Source organism: Puntigrus tetrazona, chromosome 8, assembly GCF_018831695.1.
Source record: "Puntigrus tetrazona isolate hp1 chromosome 8, ASM1883169v1, whole genome shotgun sequence".
NCBI lineage: Eukaryota > Metazoa > Chordata > Actinopteri > Cypriniformes > Cyprinidae > Puntigrus > Puntigrus tetrazona.
In genome coordinates, this window is record NC_056706.1 from 12305929 (window position 1) to 12328442 (window position 22514).

Here is a 22514-nt window from a genome sequence, read left to right on the forward strand (position 1 = left end):
AGTAAGTGATACAAATTGATTGCTGGGACATTAAATAAGTCAAAATAAACAGTTTTCGAAGACTTGTTGACCTTTTGGTCCCACTAAGATGTTTTTTCCTTCCTGGTAAAAAGCTAAAATATGCGAATGCATTTAGTATGCACATCGACGCATTGCTTACAAAATAAATGAAATCTTTCATAATTTTCTAACATGAATGAAATACTATTTTCATGCCGGAACAATAATTTTGTGGGTGCACTACCTCTTTAAGGCGAACCCGCACGGAGCCCACGTGCGCGCGCACGCCCCCCCTCCATTCCGCCTCTCCGCTCCTCATTTTGAAGCACGACGGTACGGAGCGCGCTTTTGTTGCAAAATGGCAATGAAATTGGCATATTGGGATATTCGTGGGGTAAGAAGCATTCGTAATTTTTTGCATGAATGTTTAATGCACATTTTTGCATAGTTAAACCATTAAATGAGTCATATTGCATTTCTTGTTCATAACTTTGTGATGCAGTCACCGCAGTATAATTAAATCACAGTCGGTGTGGTTTGCCACGTTTGAAAGCGCTCACATCTGCGCGGTCTTAGCGTGTTTAAATTCACATTTTGGTCAATGTTAAGTTGAGAGTAATAAACTAACGTCAGGCCGTTAGTCGGCGAAGTTTGGTACTGGTTTAGATTATAGTGGTTGTCTAATCTGACGCTGCCCTGAAACATATTTTTTTTGAGAGCGTTTTGTTTTTGTCTATTCTTTGATTGAACGTTTCTATACCTAAAAAAAATCATCCGCTGAAATGTGCGTGCTTTTTGTCGTTTAGCGCGTGACTGCTTGCCAAGCATAAGGATGCTATTATGTCAGTTGTGTTTATCTACTCTATCTTGGGCTTGATTACACCCCAATTTGCAAAATTACGACGAAACACTTGCTGTATTCTTTGAGTTCATAAGAGCTAACGTTAAAACGTAACTTTGGGTTGTATAAACTGAGAGCTGGTTTAATTACCATAAACTGCTCGGTGCTTACCGTTTAGCTTTCTAAAACCGCACGACATAATCTCTCTCCTTGTGTTCTTGTACTTTGGCGGAAACCGAAAAATAAGTCTTGAGCAATGTTTTAAGATGATAAGTGTTTTACTGTATGTTTCAAAGGACGTGAAGCAATTTGACCACATCTATGTGGCAACATTTCCACAACTAGAAGAGTATGTTCATGTTAGTTATTAATCTTCTGGTCAATATTTTTGTGTGTGAAATTAATGTACATTTATTGTAGTTTGATAATGTTTTTCATATTTGGCATTTAAAACACCCAGATCATTTCAAGAGTGAAAAACAATTTACAGCAGCTGGAAGTACTTATGAAGAGTGTCTTATTATTTGATTGCAGCTTGCTCAACCGATCCGTCTTCTGTTGGAATACACTGGTACTAAGTATGAGGAGAAGTTCTATTCCTGTGGTGAGGGTAAGTGATGATTATTATATCATACAGTAGCAGACACAGTCAGATGGTCCATATAAAAGCACATTGACTTGTTTCTATATTCCTGCCTTGCAGCTCCCAATTACGACAAAAGCTGTTGGTTTAATGAGAAAGAGAAACTTGAGATGGACTTTCCTAATGTAAGTTACATAGTTACCCACTTAGTATTATTCTGAATAACGTGCAATAACTAACTACCCTCATCCTTCACCAGTTGCCCTACCTAGAGGATGGAGACACGAAGGTGGTCCAAAGCAATGCCATAATGAGATACATCGCCCGCAAACACAAGCTCTGTGAGCACTTCATTCGTTTATTCCTTTATTTTCTCAAGCATCCCTGAAAATAGTCATTTCTCTTTCTAACATGATTCTAGGTGGGGAGACTGAAGAAGAGCAGGTGAGAGTTGACATCTTGGAAAACCAGGCGATGGACTTCCGCAATGGTTTTGTCCAGCTTTGCTATGGAGACTTTGTGAGTGATTTGATTATATAGAAATATGTGCTGCATTGAGGAAATTTGCAACTTACATCGAGTTCACTTGTTAATCGATAAATGATTTATATTTGATTACAGGACAAAAACAAAGCATGCTACGCTGACAAACTGCCAGGGACGCTAAAGCAGTTCTCTAACTTCCTTGGTGACAGGAAGTGGTTTGCTGGTGACAATGTAAATGGGCTTATTATTTGGAAGCACTTTATTCTTTATTGAATCTCTGTCCAGTATATCTAATAAAATTTACTTTGATATCCGCATTCTATTTTCTCATCCTGTAGATCACATTTGTGGACTTCATCATGTTTGAGTTGCTGGATCAGCATCGTATGTTTGACCCAGCGTGCCTGGATGACTACAGAAACCTGAGATGTTTCCTTGAGCGCTTTGAGGTTTGGGTCCACTTTTGTCACATGAAATGATTCGATGGTCTCGCCTAATTTGTAATGAAAATGGATAAACCATATTGTGACCTTTTTGTTAATGGTCTTCTCTATCAGAGTCTTGAGAAGATTGTAGAATACATGAAGTCAAAGAAGTTCATTAAAACACCCGTGAACAACAAGATGGCCAAATGGGGAAACAAGAAGGAGTGAAGCCAACAAGATTGTTTCTTGATAAAGCATTGCTAGGTGCAACATCATCTGCTTTGGTTATAAGGTCAGTGCAGATGAACTGCACACCGCTAATCTTTTTGTGAACAATATTTTAAGCCTTTCAATAACTAACAATGCGATGCAGTTGTCATTAGTATTCATTATAAAAGCGTTGTGAAACAATCAGAATTCTCAGTTGTTGTCTCTAGAAATAATGCAAGCACTTAGATTAGGCTTAAAATGAAAGTGTTTAGATGAGTGTCGCACTTTGATTTTTGATGCCTTCAGAAGAATAGAAGCATTTCATTGTTATTTTGTGGATCTCACTGTTTGGATTGTGATTCTACATTTGAAGACAAAGCATTAAATGCAGTTCCTTATTTTGACCCAATAAAAGCACAGCACTGTTTTGTTCAATGATTTCTAAATATGGTGTTTTCTTTAATCCCTTGAATAGTTTTTTGAATGCAGATACAGTCATGTCCAAAAGCAAAAAGGCACCCTTTGTATATATGATCAAACGTGGCTGTGAAAATTATTCTGCAGTGTTAATCCTTTTGATAATTCATTTCAAAAAATATGTTTAAGATAATCTGGGCTTTGTTTTCTCTCCTATTTATATTTCTGTGAAACAGGAAGCCATGGCTGTATGATTTAATGTTCATAATCACCATGGAGTTCTCAAAATTGTAAATATAAATGAAAATATACTTTAGAGATACTTATAAGAATTTCTAGGGGTGCCAATAATTGTTCAATGTGTATTTAAGAAAATCATTTGATAATTTTTTATTTATATATATTTATTATTATTATTATTATTATTTCTTTTTTTTTTATTCCCATCATTTAATGAAAGGTAAGATAAAAAACAATTGTAGGATTTTTGAAGATCCAAAGAATTAACAATGTAGATTAATTTTCACAGCCCCCTCTGATCATATTTATTGAAGGTGTTGATATTTTGGGCCATGACTGTAAAAGGATTGGGCCTTGCTGAAAAAGAAAGATGGTAGTCGAGAACACAAGATCCAAGGAGCGAGGCTTGATCCAGATCCAGCTGCACCCACCTTACATACCTAAACCAGGGGTCGGCAACCCCGGCTCTTTCGTTCATTAAAACCTAAACACTTACACTGCACCTTTTTGTCAAGTGTGTTCACATAGGTAAGGTTTTTAGGAGCCAAATGTAAATAAATCTAGATTTAATTTTTTTTTGTGTGCACAAAACGCCGAACACTCTTGTACGCTGTACAGGTGTATCTCATTAGAACGTCATGGAAAAGATAATATAAGTAATTCAACTCAAATTGTGAAACTCATGTATTAAATTCAATGCACAAATTCAAGTCTTTTGTTCTTTTAATTGTGATGTTTTTGGCTCACATTTAACAAAAACCAACCAATTCATGATCTCAAAAAAATTGAATACTCCATAAGACCAATAAAAAAGTGAATTTAGTGAATTGTTGGTCCATATTCTATTTTTTTAAGACTGGATGGTTTTTGTTAAATGTGAGCCTACATCATCACAATTAAAAGAACAAAAGAGTACTTCAGACTGTCTGCTTTGAATTTATTTAATACACAAGTTTCACAATTTGAGCTGAATTACTGAAATGAACTTTTCCACGACATTCTAATTTATAGAGATGCACCTGTGTGTTTCCTTCCAACTCGAAGCCGGAGGGCGCTCTTGCTCTGAAAGAACGACTTAAATCAGAAGAAAAGTATGTTTTGTTTTGTTTTATTGAATCTTTCAAAGCCAGGGAGGAACACAGGAAAAGACATTACAATGAAATAGAATTACAATGAAATGAAAATGAAAAAAAAAATCACATAGAAGTACTGAAATGTTTACATGCATATAAAGTCATTACAACCCAGATTCTGTTTTAGCCTAGACCAGGGGTGTCCTGCACTCGGTCCTGGAGGGCCGGAGCCCTGCAGAGTTTAGATTCAACCCTGCTAAAACGCATATACTATGCATGTCTGAAGTACTTGATTAGCTGGATCAGGTGTGTTTAATTAGGGTTGGAGCTAATCTCTGCAGGACACCGGCCCTCCAGGACCGAGTGCAGGACACCCCTGGCCTAGACCCATATTCACTTTTTAACAGACGCACAGTTAGTCTTTCGATGGTGGTCTAACTTATGCCTGTTCTTGGGGCACGATATTACACGTGTAATAAATTTTCACTCACAGCCCAAAGTTTGCCTTGTTTTAGCCTTGTTTTAGCCTTGTTTTAGCTGGGGCCTCATTTATAAAACCCGAGTCCGCTCAGATTTGATCTTATAGCGTGCGTAAGCTTAGATTCATAGCGTTCATATAAAAACTGTATTTTTGCATGTTTTTGAAAATGTAAGTTGTGATGATTGGGGGTATCTTATGTGTTGAATTAATTAGAAATCGTTTACAAGGCAGAAAGTTGAAACCATTCATTTGCGCGGATGTTCATGTTTATTTGCAATTCACAGATTTCGCATCTAAAAGAGATGCGTATGAGTGATTTCTAGTCGTACCCAAGTGGCCAGCGGCTCGCTAGAAGTCAACCAGGTCTGGCCCAGCAATGGTTGCCATATTTGGCTAGGCTTTGGATCCACGGATCTGGCCCGATCCTGTTTGAGAAACGGCGCATTTAGCCACATTCAGCCTCCTTTCTTTATACCGTTTAACAAATATGTTCCGCAGAAGAAAGAAATTGTACGAGTTTTGAACAGCATTCTGTGAGTGAGACAGAATTCTCTTGTGCTTTGGACGCGAGGCAGGAAATATTTGCTTTATTTGATTTGATGGTTTATTTTTATTTACTTTTTGCATTAATTCTTAATACAGCATCACAGAAGATTCTGATATCTTAAAATACACAAATGTTATCATTTTTAGGACGCGCAAGTCGATGCTGTATTCTTAGAAACGTTTGGTACTGTTGCCTTTATAGTTTAAACATGTGATTCAGAGCTATAGGGGTCTTTAAAGGTTTTGTGCCTGTACTGTAACATACCTGTCTTGTCTCACCATGCCCACTGATTCTTGGTTATATGTAAATTTGAAGCTTCGGGTGTGGTTACACCACAACTAGACTAAACGCCTGCGGTATTCTTTTAATAAGAGCTTTTCATTGTTCACACGATTTAAAGCCCTGAGCTAACTCTTCTCTTTATACCACTTTTATCAAAACTTTGTATAGCTGCCAAGAAAGGCACTTTTAGTACTGAGAAATGATACACTTCATATCATCAGATTACAAACCTATATTGATTACACATTTTTATGGCTAAAGAATTTACACCGAATCAACATGTTGATTAAAATTTTCACCCTTTATCCTCATACAGCATTATGAATACTACATGGTTTCTAGAAATCAATGTAAGTGAATGAAATGTCAAACATTTCACTTTCTACTGTTTTCTCTGTTAAATAAGAGGGCATGTAATTAGACCAGTGGTTCCCAACCGGTGTGCCGCGGCACTAAGGGGTGCCGTGAGATCTTTTGAGGGTGCCGCCAAAATTTCAACAAAATTTTTTTATTAAGGCAGAATCAGTGTAAACAGTATTCTCATATAATCTAGGACTAGGTATAAGGTGTTATTGCATGCAAACTCTCGAAATGAAACAAATAAATAAATAATAATAAAAAAGCTACGGAGATTTTAAATATCTATTTCCTTATAAGGGTGCCGGGAACTTTTGAAAGGCTTTCCAAGGGTGCCTCAAACAAGAAAAGGTTGGGAACCACTGAATTAGACTGTATGTTTCTGAAGATATAAAGTCACCATGAAATTAGAATAGACGGTAGTTTTTATTATAATTATTCCATGCACCTATATATTATATAAAAATACACAAAATCTAACATTCTTAACCATCGTCCATCTTTCTGTCTGCCAGCAAGAGATAAGAAAGTGTGTAAAAATCAAGTAAAAAAAAGTAAAAAAAAAAAAAAATTGTATATGATATGAATTCTGATATGAATTGTGTTCCCTGTCAGAGCCTTGAGAAGATCGTAGATTACATGACATGTGCCCATCATCACATAACATCAATGGAAATCGATTTATTGGAACAATCTTTATCAAATAAAATGAATGAATTAAATGTATTCACTATTTGCATGAGTGAAGGGTAATATAACTCTCTACTGCATGCATTTTGATGGCATGTGAAAACAAAATTCCACATAATTTTTATGACTTATTTGGCAACGTTTTAGGTTTTTTTAACCTAACCTAACCTAACCCTAACCCATAAATCATTGTTTTACCACCCCTCACCCTCCATGCCTCAGGGCAACGTTGTCACAACAATGTTATAGAATCACAGAAAAAATTCTCCATTTACATATGATAATACAATGTTCAGAGAGCATTACAAAATCACAAATTTGTCCAAAAATTTGAAAGAGATGCGTATGAGTGATTTCTATTCGTACCCAGGTGGCCAGCGGCTCGCTAGAAGTCAACCAGGTCTGGCCCAGCAATGGTTGCCAGATTTGGCTAGGCTTTGGATCTGTGGATCTGGCCCGATCCTGTTTGAGAAATGGCGCATTTAGCCACATTCAGCCTCCTTTTTTCCCTCCTTTTCCCATTCACAGAGATTACAGCATGTATTAAATAATTTTACTATTTTTAAACCAGTTGCATAATGTTTGTCTCACTTTGTACTGATTGTGTTAGCTGCAGATAAAGTGCCACCAGGAAAAGGCGTTTTTTTTGTCGTTTTTTTAGTTAAATTTATTTAATACTGCATATTCATGTATCTAGTTAAACTTAAAAAAGTTGTCTTAATTTACACACACACACACACACACACACACACAATCTGTCTCTCTCTCTCTCTCTTTCTCTCTGTATCTTATCAATAAAGCATATATTTAAAAAGAAAAATTTTTACAAACGCATGTCAGTGTCTACCCAGTGTATTCGGGACCATTCTGGCGCATAATTCACAAGATTTCTTGTTAATAAAAAGTCCTTATTAATGTGCAATTAGTCGACTTATGCTTTAAATGACCAGAAAACCCCTTAGTCGGGGACAGCCCTAATACATACATATTATAATTGTTCAGCGAGGCTCTACTGTAAAATTAAATCTTACATACTGTTTAACAAATAGAATTCTCTTGTGCTTTGGACACGCCCCTGCCCTGCCCCAAAGGGCCCAGCCCCGCCCCATCATTCATATCACACTCAGGTGCGCTCGCTCCTCAGACATCCGTCCACTCTCCTCCTTTCATTCAGCTTCTGCACAGCGCTGCTCGTTGCAAGAGACAAGATGGCAATGAAATTGGCAAACTGGAAAACACGCGAGGTAGGAAATATTTTATTGCTTTATTTGATTAGATGGTGGTTTATTTTTATTTATTTTTTGCATTAATTTTTATTTAACATCTGCACTATGTAACTACTGTTTTCTCTGTTAAATAAATAAAAATACACAAAATCTAAAATTTTTAACCTTCGTCCATCTCTGTCTGCAAGCAAGAAATAAGTGTGTAAAAATCAAGTTTTCTTCTTCTATATTTGACTGTATTAGTGTTGTCCATATTTTCAATACACTAGTAAGGATATTAAATTTAGTTTTCTTAATACACAGTGTAAAATCTTGACAATCAGTTAATTATTCCAAGAGTGAAGCTGAAGTTTGCTATACTTCATGATTTTCTTCTGATTACAGCTTGCTCAACCGATCCGTCTTCTGTTGGAATACACTGGTACTAAGTATGAGGAGAAGTTCTATCCTTGTGGTGATGGTAAGTGATGATTATTATATCATACAGTAGCAGACACAGTCAGAAAAGCACATTGACGTGTTTCTATATTCCTGCCTTGCAGGTCCCAACTACGACAAAAGCTGTTGGATTAATGAGAAAGAGAAACTTGGGATGAACTTTCCTAATGTAAGTTACATAGTTACACGCATTGTATTGTTCAGAATGACATGCAATAACTGACCACCTTCATCCTTCACCAGTTGCCCTACCTAGTGGATGGAGACAAGAAAGTGGTCCAAAGCAATGCCATAATGAGATACATCGCCCTCAAACACAACCTCTGTGAGCACTTCATTTGTTAATTAAAAAAAAAAAAAAAAAAACATCACTGAAATGAACTAATATAAAATATCTTTCTGTAATGTTTCTAGGTGGGGAAACTGAAGAAGAGCAGGTGAGAGTTGATATCTTGGAAAACCAGGCGATGGATTTCCGCAATGGTTTTGTCCAGCTTTGCTATGGAGACTTTGTGAGTGGCCATGATCAGCTTTAGTCTTATGCGCTGGTTGAATATTTGAAGAAAATAAAAAAAAATCTGAATTTATTTGTAATATTTCACAGGACAAAAATAAATCAAGCTACAGTCAGAAATTGCCAGGATCTCTAAAGCAGTTCTCTGAATTCCTGGGTGACAGGAAGTGGTTTGCTGGGGACAAGGTAAATAGGCACAATGTTTGGAGCCACTTTAATTTGTCAGTTTTGGGATAAAAAACAAACAAACAAAACTTTATGTAATTAGCTCATTCCTGTTTTGCCTCATCCTGTAGATCACATTTGTGGACTTCATCATGTACGAGCTTCTGGATTTGCATCTTATGTTTTGCCTGGACTGCCTGGATAAGTACATAAACCTGAGACATTTCCAGGATAGATTTGAGGTTTTGATTGCTTCACATCAAAAAGACTATAATGTGATATTCTCACATTAATTGTAATGTTAAAAATTGTAATTCTGATATGAATTGTGTTCCCTGTCAGAGCCTTGAGAAGATCGTAGATTACATGAAGTCGAACAGGTTCATCAGAAATCCTGTGAACAACAAGATGGCCAAATGGGGAAACAAGGAGTGAAAAATAACAAGATTTTGTCTTGATTTGTTTTTTGGACAACCTTCCCAATAATAAAAAAAAAAAGAATAACTAAATTTACATTCTAATAAAAAAGTGTATTAGATATTTTACTGTTTAGCTTTCCTTTTTAAATAAAAACATGAATTCAGGAACTTATTTTTACCCAATAAAGCATTATTGCTTCGAAATGAAATGGTCATGAATGATATAATGCAATCCTGCATTCAAAACAGGTTTTTAAACCAAAGGCATCCCGAACGAACTGTACTGTTTTGGATTGTAGAACTTTTTTGTAAATTGAAACTTAAATATAACAAACAAATTTAACAACAAAATCAAAAGCTTACTTTAAGACCAATAAACCATGGCTACTAATGTTGATTATTGACTATTTATTACCATACAGTGAACAATTAGCAAACACTGTCAGGATCAATCACAGTGTTACAGATATGTTTCATTTACATTATACACATATAACAGCTAAATACCACATTAGACATGTGCCCATCATCACATAACATCAGTGGAAATTGATTTATTGGAACAATCTTTATCAAATAAATAAAATGAATGCATTAAATGTATTCACCATTTGCATGATTGAAGGGTAATATAACTCTCTACTGCATGCATTTTGATGGCATGTGAAAGTAAAATTCTGCATAATTTCTATGACTTATTTGGCAACATTTTATGGATAAATCATTGTTTTACCACCCCTCACCCTCCATGCCTCAGGGCAACGTTGTCACAACAATGTTATAAAATCACAGAGAAAATTCTCCATTTACATATGATAATACAATGTTCAGAGAGCATTACAAAATCACTCATTTGTCCAAAAATGTCAAATAATCAAGTAAAAAGGGGAAAACACTTAAAACACATTGATATATTGAATTTGATACAGATGTAGGTTTGTTTTGTAGTACAGGTAAAACTGGTCCTGGAGGTCCTGGAGGGCCACCAGTCTTTAGCTTTCTAGTCATCTATAAAATACATTAATTAGCTTGTTCTGATGTGTTTGATTGGGGTTGGTGACAACTCTGCAGGACAGTGGCCCTCCAGGACCAAGGTTTCTCAGCCCTAATGCAGTTTGTCACGTCATATCATGTACTTCATGGAATGAGATTTTACTCTATGTTAAACTTCGAGAAGCACTTCTTCCCTGCTGTGAAACAGAGGTGCATCTTACACTTCTTGAACACCCAGAAACCTTGCAGACACCCATATGTATTGTCATTGGAAAATCTTAGTTAGGTATAGGAGCCATTTCTTACCTCTTACTGTGCAACAAAAGAAAAAACAGATTTTCTGAACATGCAAATAAAAAAAGCTTCATAAAACCTGATGAAAGTTTTTCTACACTTTCACACACACACACACACACACACACACACACACACACACACACACACACACACACACACACCTTTTATGTACAGTTCATGTCATTTTAATATTACTAAAGCCAATAATTTTGCCTTCTTGTCACAACATGTGCTCCTGTGATCATGTGTCAGAACAGGACAAATGGTGCTTGAGAGTCAAATACCTTATTGGACTGTTCTTTGCTGCTTTTCAAACATTTTAATTGGTTTCAATCATTTAAAAAAAAAAACATGTACTGAACACGGGGCATGAGAAAAACTTTCCGTTGCCTGAGGGTTACGCTATGCAGCAGAGGATGAACGAGTCTATAGGCATTAGCCTTAGCTTGTTTTCTAATTAATGGAAATGCTGAGAAGTTTAATGAATAGTTCTTGTTCATTCAGGTCCAGACAGGTTCAGATTCTTGCTATCAAAATGCAGAAGTGTCTTCAGATTATCAGCGGCCACCGTACTGGCTGTATTCAGCCTCACTGGCAAGCTACAAAGAAAATGGAGACTGATGACATTTGCGAGCTCCGTCTCAGTCATTAAATCACTGTCAGGTATGAAACAGCACTGAATACTGTAGGATTACATCACCACAATGAAACGTGCTCCATAAATAACAGACTTTGTGGGAGGTGGGAGTTTACTTTGAACAAATAGAGCAGAATGACTTACTGCAACAGTCGATCTGACGCTCTGCAGTTGAAAGAAGACTCGACCTCCTTCCTCAGGACATATTGCTCTGATATCATCCCGTTTCATTCCCAGCAACATTGCTCCACTAAACACCCCAAGACTCTGGAGCGTCCTGCACACATACATGATGAATCAAATGCCAACAGATGAATAAATGTTAAGTTCTGCTGTAAAGTGTCAGAACTACGTTTTGGTGTAGTCTAATGCAAAATTTGTTGCAAAAAAAAAAAAGGTATGAACTTGAACGGTGTGAAAGATTATAGAAATGCTCACTTACATTTTAGAAAAGCCTTTGTACTGTAACCAGGCTTTGACTTCCTCAGGTCTAGATCTCATATCTAGAGATGGGGGTCCTCTCATATTTTGCTGAGAACACAAGGGACAACATTCACAAAACAATGAATTGTGTATAGCAAATATAAAATAGGGAATACATGTCCCGACCAAACAGTAATAGAAAATCAGGTGCCATACATTAACAGAGCGTTTTTGTCTTCATTTTATGAATGAAGCCATTAATGAGTATGTCTTTAATGCATTATTAAAATATTGATTTGAATAAAAGAGTGAGAATATATTTGTAAAAATAAATAAAAATAAAATATGTGCATTGGCTCTGACTTACAGCTGGCCTTTGTCCATCAGCAGGCTCTAGAACATTCTGAGGCACATAACCCTCCTCATTACGACTGTTTTTCACTTTCCACCACTGCCCAGACTTGTCGGTTACCTATTGACATAAGCATAGAAGTGTACAAACTATGTTGAGTTACAATAGATTAATAAATACTTTGTTAGGTCATGTAAATTTCAGCATTTACTAAAGTTATTAAAATCAAAACTTGTAGTCATTACACATTTACAACGAACAGTTGTATTTTAATCAACTTTAACAAAGATAAGTAAATGCTTTAACAAATGTATTGCTTACTCTTTTAACTAACATTAACTAGTGGGACTTTAACGTATTGATTTAGCCACTTTGTTCGGCCCTGAAGTTACACAATTTCTTTGTGTGGGGTGTGTTTTTAAATATCAGTAATGTTAAAGGTTGGGTGATTACCTGCACCATGTCACCCTTCATCACACTCAGTTCCTGACTGTTTCTTGCCATAAAGTCATAGATCACTCTCATATAGATTGGCGGTTCAGCTGACCTGTTATAAAATAAGACAAAACTGGCTTGATTTTAATTTAACTATTAAGTTCTCAATCTGTCCAGTAAAGGCTACAAAGTTAATTAAACAATGTTGTATATTGCTTTTATATTATGCAGATTTTTAAAGGGGAGTTCACGTGCTATCTCTCACCGGATGGGTGGGGCGCTCCAGGGCCTGACGTCCTGGAAGAGAGGTTAAACTGCAATTTTAACTCGTTTCACTTTATCATACCTTAGGTTAGGATTTTTATGTCAAACACTTGACGTATTTTATGACATCCTCATGCTTAAACCAGTTGAAGTTTGCCCTTTGAGACATTTACCTGTTCAGGTGGCCTCTGCATGACGTTCCCGGAAGGGACGCGCTCGCTGTTGCTCCGTGACAGCTGCCTGCTGGCGAGAGGGGACTGGGAAGGGCCGGGCGGAAGGGGCTGCCAACCATCGTAAAATTCGGGATAATACGGAGGGATCTGATCCCCGTTTGGCCATTTAGATCTGTTTATAAAATACAGAAACAAATCATGAGCCTTCTCCTTTGTTTGCTCATTTGTGAGGAACCTTTTAATATTGTAGAATAGAAGACCTTGGTATGCTCCAAGCGTCACCCAAACTGCTCCACAGTGCGTCCTCATTTGGTTCGACAGTCCTACCAAGGAGCTGCAGGGATTTTTCTGTGAGCAGTGGACTCAGCACCGTGGGAGGGATGTTTGGAGGATACAGATTCACCGCCTGAAGCATGAAGAAACGGTGAGGAACTGGTATATGGTAAATTTCCTGAACTTTGACCTTGTGATATACTGTAAGATTTCAGTGGTAAAGTTGCTAAATCATCAGAAGCACAGCCTTTTCTCTGGACAGAAAGTACACTCATGAAAAGTTTGAAAAGGGGACACTTTTGGAACCTTCTGTTTTGATACCATACTTACAACTATTGTGGGTTTCCCAAACAACATTTTGGTGAACAGTGAATTCTGGCTTAAAATAACCTATTTTTTCTTAGTGTGAAGAACACTGTAAAAAATCTAAAGAACTTTTGTTCACTATAAACTTTCTCTTTAATGGAATGTAAAAGGTTCTTCAAGAATCATCTGCTAATACAAAACTGTCCACGCTTATACTTATATATATATCTTGTGATTTCTTATGAATTGCTGGTTTTGTGAACAACAAGCTTCAGGAGAACAAGACAGCTTTAAACATGCTTTCAGAAAGTATGCACATTCATTTTCATTGCATAATAAAAAAAAAATGCACGAAATGTGACTCCAATGCAAACATACTGAGCAAACAGATACTTACAAAAGCAAGGGAAGAAAAGAGACTGTGAACAAAATCAGAAGCAGGAGGGTTTTTCAGGTGACCATCCAGTTTTCCCTGTCACAAATAGAGATGTAGCATTAAAATTGTCATGCTACAAATAAAAAAATGCTGTCTCATTTTAAACATTATTTTTTCTTATTTATAAAAGTGATTTAATGTGACCACTGAAAAGATATCATTTATTTCTCTGTACTTTAGAGACACACCAAAACTAAAGTGGTAGTAATAACAATTTTATAATTTTTTTAAAAATATACATTGAAGTAGTATAATGATACTATCACAGGAAATATCAGACATGAATTGCATTTAACTTACCAAAAGGTTGAATCCATACTTTATTTTCTGCAGACAGGATATGTACTCCTCCACAGGGGGAGGACGTACAACTATAAAAAGCAAAAATAAGAAATCTTGTAATGCTGAAATTTTGTACATTTTTAAAAATCCTTTTAATACATTAAATAACATTAATAAAGTAAGCACTAGGTGTTAGACGTTTACCCATTTTTGTAGCATTTTTCTTTTTCTGTTTCTTGCTTCCATCATTTTTTGGCAAAGCTAAGTCTATTTTATATACAAAGGTCTCAATGTCGGCAGCCACATGGTTAAAAATCTCCTGTAGAGAACAAATACGTGGATGGAGGAAATGTTTTAAAAAAATTGAGTTCCAAATAGATGGATTAATAGCATGGTGTGATAAAGTTGTCAGTAAAGCCAACCGACCGAATCTCTCTCCACATCACTGAATGCAGGTGGAGCCTGCTCCTGTTCATACTGCATTGGCCTGAAGGGCGCTTCATCTCGGAGAAATGGCATAGTGGGAGAGAGTCGTCTGTCATCTAGGAAAGGATTATAAAAGGTTTCGCTTTTGAATATATATTTAGACAATCGAATTTAGATTATATTTAGACTAATCATATCCACAGTTGTGTGTGTGTGTGTGTGTGTGTGTGTGTGTGTGTGTGTGTGTGTGTGTGTGTGTGTGTGTGTGTGTGTGTGTGTGTTCAAACAGAGAGCACAACAAAAGCCATTAAGTTTTGTATCATTCTGTTGGGATAAAAAAAAATGTCTAAAACACCCTAAAAAGTGTTCATTTCATGATATTTTAGATTATATTTAAAAGGGTATATTTTGATGTGAAATGAACTTTTCAAGCTTCACCATAGTCTTCATAGTTGTACTGTGGAGGTGGGAATTCTGGGGGAGGAGGGTTTGGCTGAATGGGTGCTGGTCTCTTCATGCTTCCCGGATAACCCTGACCAATGATGCTTTCCAGATGGCTCCTGAGTAACAGAAAATATATAACTCTACAGCACTTATAAAATCTGAGGTTGTAGTATAAGAGAGCAAATAAATAATATCTCTTTTTTAGATCATTATCCCAAATAATCAATAATGTCTATTTAAAACGTCACCTTTTACCACATTTAAAGGAAAAACTTGTTTGCGAGGCAGCAGCTGACCTGATGTCTATCTGCGGTTCTTTAAATGGTGGCGGTGTGACATCCCCTCCATTCTGTATTACCTTTTCCAGATCATTTACCACCTCCTGAGCCTAGTGATATAAAACACCACACATACCTTTATAGAAATATTAAGGGCACTGAGGAGGAAGGGAGTGGAACAGAAACTCCCTCATCAATCTCCAAGATATTAAGACAGATTTATAACGTTGCAGACACGCTTAAATGAATTTATCATTTTGAGAGTGTTGTTCCTCACCCCAATCTCCTCACACTGGAACAAGAAGGCCTGTGGAGCTCTCTGGCTGGGATCCTGAACCGAGATAATGAGAAGGGAGTCATACACGCAACTGTCGAGAACTGCTCTTGTCGCACTGATGCTGCTCAAGTGAACAGACTCCAAAGCCTCCTACAAGGAAGAGTTTAACGTTTAGTACTGGAACTAAGTGTTGTATAATGCAACCATTTAAAACAAAGTATTCGTTCAGAATAGTGACCTTGGTCTCTATGTCACACAGCTGTAGCTGGTTCGCCTGGACCTGAATGATCATGTCCTGACCCCACACTTTCCCTTTACTGTCCATATTCTTCAACCTGTTCACGCAGTCGTCAATGCTGCTCACCTCTCTGCCATCTAACACACAGGTGAACAGGTGCTAGGAAACAGAAAAAGAAAAAAATTGTTATAACAGGCCTTGTAAAATTCATGCTTGCTATACATTATATTGACTTTTCCAGTTCAGTTTGTGTGGAAATGTCTACAGAACATGTTACGTAAGCACTGGTTGTCTGTTATTTTGTATAACATACATTTTAGATTATGTGACATGCAGTCAGCACAAATAAACATTTTAAAATGATTAGCTATTAAACGTAGTTAACAAACATATGAAATTGATTGAATCGTACCTCTACTCTGTATTGAAAGTTGTCTTGCTGTCTGCTGATTGATCCTGAATACTCCTTCCTTTGCACTGAAGCATCAAAGTCATCTTAAATATACAGTATTATTTTAGTATATGCTGTTTAAATGGGTTTTATACTTACTGTAGATGGATTTGGCACTAGGACGAGACATGGCGGTCTCCTGGGACGGCGGCTCGGGTGAGAAACCTCTGTAATATAATCGCAACACAATATGTCTGTATGGACTATACATATATCTTGTAAAATTAATAATATCTGTATGTTTTTATTTTAGAAAAATAATCCTTTTAAAAGACAATGGTTTTGTTTTGTTTTGGGTTTTAAAACCCCCCAAAACAAAATAAAACAACAACAACAAAAAAAACCCAATGTAATCAGTACCATCAGTACCATCAGTAGCAGGTTATTGCAGACCAGATATAATGATATTATGTGTCAGAGATGTTATCAATGCTGCCAAAACCATCAGCATTTAACACAGATCTGTAGAACAAGCACGTTACAGAAGGACATGAAAAAGCCTAAGGCTTAAGCAAACACTAGCAATGAAGTTGTCTCAACTTTGTCATGCAGTGTAGTTAATTATCAATTAATTGATCACAAATCAACAGCAATATATATTGCATACTTAATAAAAACTGCAAATTACCCACCCTAACAAACAGTAAAATATTGAAAAATATGCGATGCAATACATATGACATAGTTTAAAAGTGTTTATCCTTTCAAAACTCCTTCTCCATCTCTGTATGTTAATTTATATAATGTGCTGTATTTGTAGGGGTTATTTAGAACAACTATTAACCCCAACACACACCTCACTAATTTTCAAACCCTGTGACCATGGCATGATTAAATAAATATTTTCTAACAATAAAAGTCACTGTTTATCCATTTAACACATTCTTGCTAAATAAACATATTAATTTCTTTCTAAAAAGATAAATAATTATATATATGTATCAATCTGATACTTAAACAAAAAATTCATTAAAACTTGAATAACCCTGCCTCACAACGTTGTGTAATGACGACCTGACACCTGTTATGACAACAGCTATGAGAGAGATAGGGCATTACGCGCCACACCGAAACGCCCTTGTGTGTGTTTCAGGTACAAATTCCACTCGCACACAGTGAAAGATACGGCTGATGGAGGGGAGTCAAAATATGTACCTTGACGGGAAAACTGGGACAGGGTTCCCCCCATACATTCTTGACTGTGATATTTAACACCTGTAATAACAACGTTATCAGTCATAAAACCATTCAGAAAACTGACAGATAAGCATTTGAGAAGCTGTATGCCAAGCAGATATATTAGTTATGAATAAGCATCTGTTCATCAGTTGTGGTTTGACACCACTTAAAAGTGTAGTCATCAAGTTTGTGAAGCACATACTTGCAATAAGACATCCTCAAAACTAAAACAGACCAAAACATCAGAACAAGTGCTCTGTACGATCAAATGTTGATATTTATGTTACATTTTATAATGTATATACATATAGAACTATAATTTATATCAGTAAGTTAGTAAAGGCGGTCTGATTTATTAATATAACAAAATTTGCGAAGGAATTCATTTTAAGAATCCGCATTCTAAAACAGGGTATGTTGAAATCAAAGCAGAATCACTGGCTTTTTTAAACACAAAAATGAAGAGACTTATGAAGTTATGAGGTGCTTGCCGAATAATCAGAAAAAAACTGCTGACCACACAAAACAGGAACTTTCTCAGCAACAACTTAACATGTTTGGTTTGAAGAAAAGAAACAGAAGTGCAAAAGTGATACACTACAAAGCAGAAAAAAAACCCCACTAATACCCCTTCTCGGAAGACAACACAAATTAAACTAACTGTAATCCTGTTACTTTATATTATTCAAATTACTGCTCTATCAATCTGTGTTTAAAGCACCAGTGCTAATTAAGTTCAGCTGAAATCTACCTTGTTACTACACAAATGATTGTACGTTACCTTAAAGAAAATCCTAAATTTAACTGCAAAAATCCAAAAGTAGATTCAGATTACTCCAGAATTTAGACACATCCTCAAATCAGTCTTCTTTGTTGAACTGCTTCAGAGCAAATATTCTGGACTTCCTGCTAGGAAAGGCTGAGGTCAAAGTCTAGTTCCTGAATAAAACGAGATCAGGTAGCAGAGGGCAGGTTTTACATTTACATCCTTGAGTACGAAGGTTTTGTCATTAACAGCCATTGTGATGCGTACAACAAAGTGTCGCACAGTGACCCCTGAATCAGTTTGTACACTTACATCACCCTAAATGTGTGTTGCTGTGTTACCATAAAGCAGAGGGGCATATTTTAATAGACGAGAATATTAAATATATCAAATTAAAAACTATATTACTAGAAATAATTGGTTTGTAGATGCATTACGAAAGGTTTGGTTTAGTAAATCGTTTTACTAATGTCACCTCACAGCTCAAAACATTTACACTGTTAAATGTCAGAATTACAAGACAGAAGAAGAATTTAGTGAATAACCAAATCTTTTATTTAATACGGGTATGTACACGTTTGAAGACACGGCCAGACTGGCATGTTCACAAGGAAAGGGCTCATTTAGAATGAAAACTGGAGGCTTTAGTGCAGACATTGACAGAGACCTATACTGTAGCCCGGGTGGTCTTGGACAGGGTCTTCAGATCTGCAATGCACTTGGCGATGCTTTCCTTCTCCTGAAAGACACGGACAAAATGTAAGATTGAAGGATGCTTGTCTTATCAGTATCAGAACAGTTATTTTGTAGGTAGTACAAGTGCACGAGTAAAGGTCGAAATTTGGGTAATCCAGTATTACAGTGCCATTGTTAAGCATATCACATGTCCTCACTACCATAATAACAGAAAAGCATGCACGATTACAATCAACTAACCCTACACCAAACCCTGTAACATGTTACTCTGTTCCAGCATAATGCTGAATACTAAGCCACCTTAAAATAAAGGGCAACACTTCATTTTAAGAGGATCCTTGTTACGTATACTTACTATTATGATAATATGCAAGTAACCTAAAGACAAACCCCTAATCCTAACTTTAGCCATATAGTAAATACACAATTAATTAGTACTTAAATGTATAACTAAACTTTAAAGTCATCTTAAAAGTGTAACCTAAATTATTAACCAAATTAATAACAGTTACATGTTAAGACATCAAGAAAAAACACTTATCCCTCAAAAGATCCTGTCCATATATTGTAGCAATTACACTGTTACTGTAACTTCTAAGAGATTGTTAAGTAAGAAGTCTCCATCTAGAGGCCAAGCTAGCTGACTACCTCCTGTATACAGATTCTGGAATAAAGTAGCATTTATATTTGACACACGTGTTTAATCAGAAACAATTCTTTCCAATAATGGGTCTGTCACTGTTAGGACGAAAAGGAGACCTTTAGTTTCAAACAATGCCTCCTACAATGAAGCATATTCCCTTCACCTGCTGTGGGGTGATGCTGTTGACGACGCTCTGCTCCACCCAGTTCACCATGTGCTCCTGCTCCATGCGGCGGTGCAGGTTCTGAAGCTCCACCTGGTAGTCTAGCCTCTTCTTCACCTCATTGGTCACCATGTGCAGCCGCTCCCTGTAATTGGTCTCCAGCAGCATAGCCACATTGTTCTAATGTAAGACGGAAAGAGGAGCATCACAAACCTAGAGTGACCCTGCCACTCTAAATGTTATTTATAAATAATTTAATATTTAGGAGTTTTCATCATTTTTGGATGGTAAAGAGATGGTCTGGATCAGTCTTTGGGTCTCCTCACCCTCTTGGCATCGAAGAGCAGGTGTCTTCCTTCCACTCTCCACTGCTCTTTCTTCTCATCCTCAATGCCTTGAGTTAGGCTAGACATGGCCTGATCCTTCACTTCCTGAGCCTTTGCCACTTTATCCTGCAGAGGAAGAGAGAAAAACAAATATTAGTCAAACTGACCCCTTAGTTACAGTCTTTGGGTAATCGTTCACGACGTTCACTTCTGTTGAACACAGAACACTTTCTGCACCTCATTTAATTTGTCAGCGAAGGAGGCCACACTGGGCCCAAACTTCTTGATGCCGTAAATGATGACTGCACCGATTGATGCAGCGGCAACGGTCTCATGATTGATTATATAGATTTCCTTAGACAGCATGTACAGGAGGAGCCCAGTGCCCAGCATATAAGGCCCTGCAAACAGAAAAGAACATAAACCTGTGTATTAGTGCTCACTGTTAACAGAAAATAATCTTTACACCGCTCTTCTGGATGAAGCGATTATTAGTGAAAAATGTTATAAGAAATCTACTCATCAAATAGAGGTGTCAAATGGTAGGACTACACTACATATCTAGTATGCAATTAGCAAAACGAGTGAATGTTAATTTTGGAACATGATAGATCATTATGGCACATTCTAGCCAAGGTGAATTTGTAAAAAGACAAACAGGAAATAAAAGGGAAATGCTAAGATGGGTGGCAATAAAGCTGATGATCCTACCTGTCACACCGGTCTTGGGGTACAACAGTGTGAAAAGCTCCTCCGGAAAGATGCCATGCCTGACCTTTCCACCCTTCTCGGGCAGAGGGGGAACTGGTGCAAGACTCTGGGAGGACTGGTGAAAGGAACGGGAGGCCTGAACCAGACTGAGGAGCGGAAGAAGCAGAGGGTTATGGATGTCATTGACTCTGATTTGTTTTTCAGTTCTCTTCAGACTGACATACACAGAACTGACCAGTAGAATTCAAGATTTTACTTACCAAGCACCAAAGGACCCGCTGTTTTTCAGGGTATGACCTACAAGAAATGATAAAAGGACAGAAAATCAACTAAATGTCAGCCACTTAGACTGACACATTTCATTACTGCTTGTAATTATGTTTTATTAAATGCAGCTGTGATTTCATGTAAATAATCAAAATTTTGTTTAAAGAATGTATCTTTTGCACCTTTCACGTCTAAATCCTGTTGTCTACATGTCATTAATTCATAAATATACAGACTGGAATTTTTTTTTTTCTACACGTATAATGATTTTGGTTCTTAGAACAGATATAATAAAATAAACGTCGTTGCATAGATGACAGAAACTGAATCTTACCAAGTTAGCTAAATATCGGAGATAATGTATAAATAATATATTTACTCGTACCCCTAAATTAACATTCAATAGGTGTTATTATACATTAAATGCAAATTATACGCAGCTAATATGATGTGTTAAAGCTCGAATGTGGCATTAGCTTTGAGCTAACAGCTAAACAACTCAATACAAGGACACACTGAAAGCACAACTCTACCGTTGTTCTCATACAGCAATCACTGTTTGAGCATAAGAGCTGGACTTCGCTGCATTTTCAACATCTTTAAAATTAAAAAATGCATTCATTAGAACAGATAAACACGTTTCTCTGCAGGTTTATGTGTGGCCATTCACGCCGTGCGGCCTAATTTCACCCTTCACCTTCACGTTCCCTCATATAAACGACTATTTAATCCACACAAGTCAACGAGAACGAACAGAGTACCCTTCATTAAGTACATCACCCACCTGAAACGAGCACCAGTCTTGACAACATGTTTTAACGGGTCAATGTCAGGATCCCTGGCCAAAACGTCTTTGTACCGGGCTCTCTGTGCCCTTCTAGACCAAGGATGAGAAACTCTCGCTTCAGATTATCGCGAGATGTTAAAAAAAAACAGCGATCTGTCACATCCGGGAAACTCTGCACTCTGAGAAGCAGCCAGCATGTGGCGCCAGTTCACCATAAAAACACAGTAAAAGAAGACGTTGACATTTGCAAGTTGTTGCTAACATTCAACTATTTGAAAATATTACTAATGATAATTAATACCAATAAGCATTTAAATAGGTCTTTATATAAATAAATGTGGTCGGTTGGAATTCTTTTTATATTTAATGGGAATTTGCCCGCTATTTAAATATATAATAGGTTCTGTACATTGAACATAGAACAGTGTTTTGTTTTGTTTTTCATTTTAGCCAATTTTTTTACATTTTAGTCTGTTTCTACACCAACTTAAACTTTCTTCAGCTCAAATTAATTTTTTATCAACTTGAGTTCACTTAAATGTTTTTGCTTGCACTTTAAAATCTGTTGTAATGTAACACAGACTATTGCCTCTGCGG

At 36.7% G+C, this 22514-nt stretch overlaps 4 protein-coding genes across 4 annotated transcripts; 2 read left to right on the forward strand and 2 right to left on the reverse strand.

The window, feature by feature from the left end:
* Positions 1 to 274: 274 nt before the first annotated feature.
* On the forward strand, positions 275 to 2980 carry gstm.1 (glutathione S-transferase mu, tandem duplicate 1). Its single transcript, XM_043246588.1, has 8 exons — positions 275 to 394; positions 1376 to 1451; positions 1545 to 1609; positions 1684 to 1765; positions 1846 to 1943; positions 2046 to 2141; positions 2249 to 2359; positions 2468 to 2980. The coding sequence occupies exons 1-8, from the start codon at positions 359 to 361 to the stop codon at positions 2561 to 2563; spliced, it is 660 nt and encodes a 219-aa protein (XP_043102523.1). The 5' UTR covers positions 275 to 358; the 3' UTR covers positions 2564 to 2980.
* A 4738-nt stretch (positions 2981 to 7718) lies between these two features.
* Positions 7719 to 9791, forward strand: LOC122350230 (glutathione S-transferase Mu 4-like). The gene is made up of 8 exons (XM_043246569.1): positions 7719 to 7876; positions 8243 to 8318; positions 8401 to 8465; positions 8540 to 8621; positions 8711 to 8808; positions 8901 to 8996; positions 9107 to 9217; positions 9318 to 9791. Exons 1-8 carry the CDS (start codon positions 7841 to 7843, stop codon positions 9408 to 9410), a joined length of 657 nt encoding a protein of 218 aa, XP_043102504.1. The 5' UTR covers positions 7719 to 7840; the 3' UTR covers positions 9411 to 9791.
* eps8l3b (EPS8-like 3b) lies at positions 9788 to 18491 on the reverse strand. Its single transcript, XM_043246455.1, has 20 exons — positions 18340 to 18491; positions 17535 to 17594; positions 16479 to 16546; positions 16341 to 16405; positions 15929 to 16087; positions 15691 to 15840; positions 15432 to 15523; positions 15130 to 15251; positions 14692 to 14807; positions 14470 to 14584; positions 14284 to 14354; positions 13945 to 14019; positions 13229 to 13374; positions 12969 to 13140; positions 12797 to 12828; positions 12550 to 12643; positions 12112 to 12216; positions 11764 to 11852; positions 11466 to 11598; positions 9788 to 11283 (listed from the first exon to the last, which is right to left on the reverse strand). The coding sequence occupies exons 2-20, from the start codon at positions 17570 to 17572 to the stop codon at positions 11242 to 11244; spliced, it is 1884 nt and encodes a 627-aa protein (XP_043102390.1). The 5' UTR covers positions 17573 to 17594; positions 18340 to 18491; the 3' UTR covers positions 9788 to 11241.
* Positions 18492 to 18856: 365 nt separating this feature from the next.
* On the reverse strand, positions 18857 to 22050 carry atp5pb (ATP synthase peripheral stalk-membrane subunit b). The gene is made up of 7 exons (XM_043246557.1): positions 21915 to 22050; positions 21124 to 21160; positions 20864 to 21009; positions 20390 to 20553; positions 20153 to 20278; positions 19827 to 20006; positions 18857 to 19063 (listed from the first exon to the last, which is right to left on the reverse strand). Exons 1-7 carry the CDS (start codon positions 21940 to 21942, stop codon positions 18992 to 18994), a joined length of 753 nt encoding a protein of 250 aa, XP_043102492.1. The 5' UTR covers positions 21943 to 22050; the 3' UTR covers positions 18857 to 18991.
* Positions 22051 to 22514: the final 464 nt, after the last annotated feature.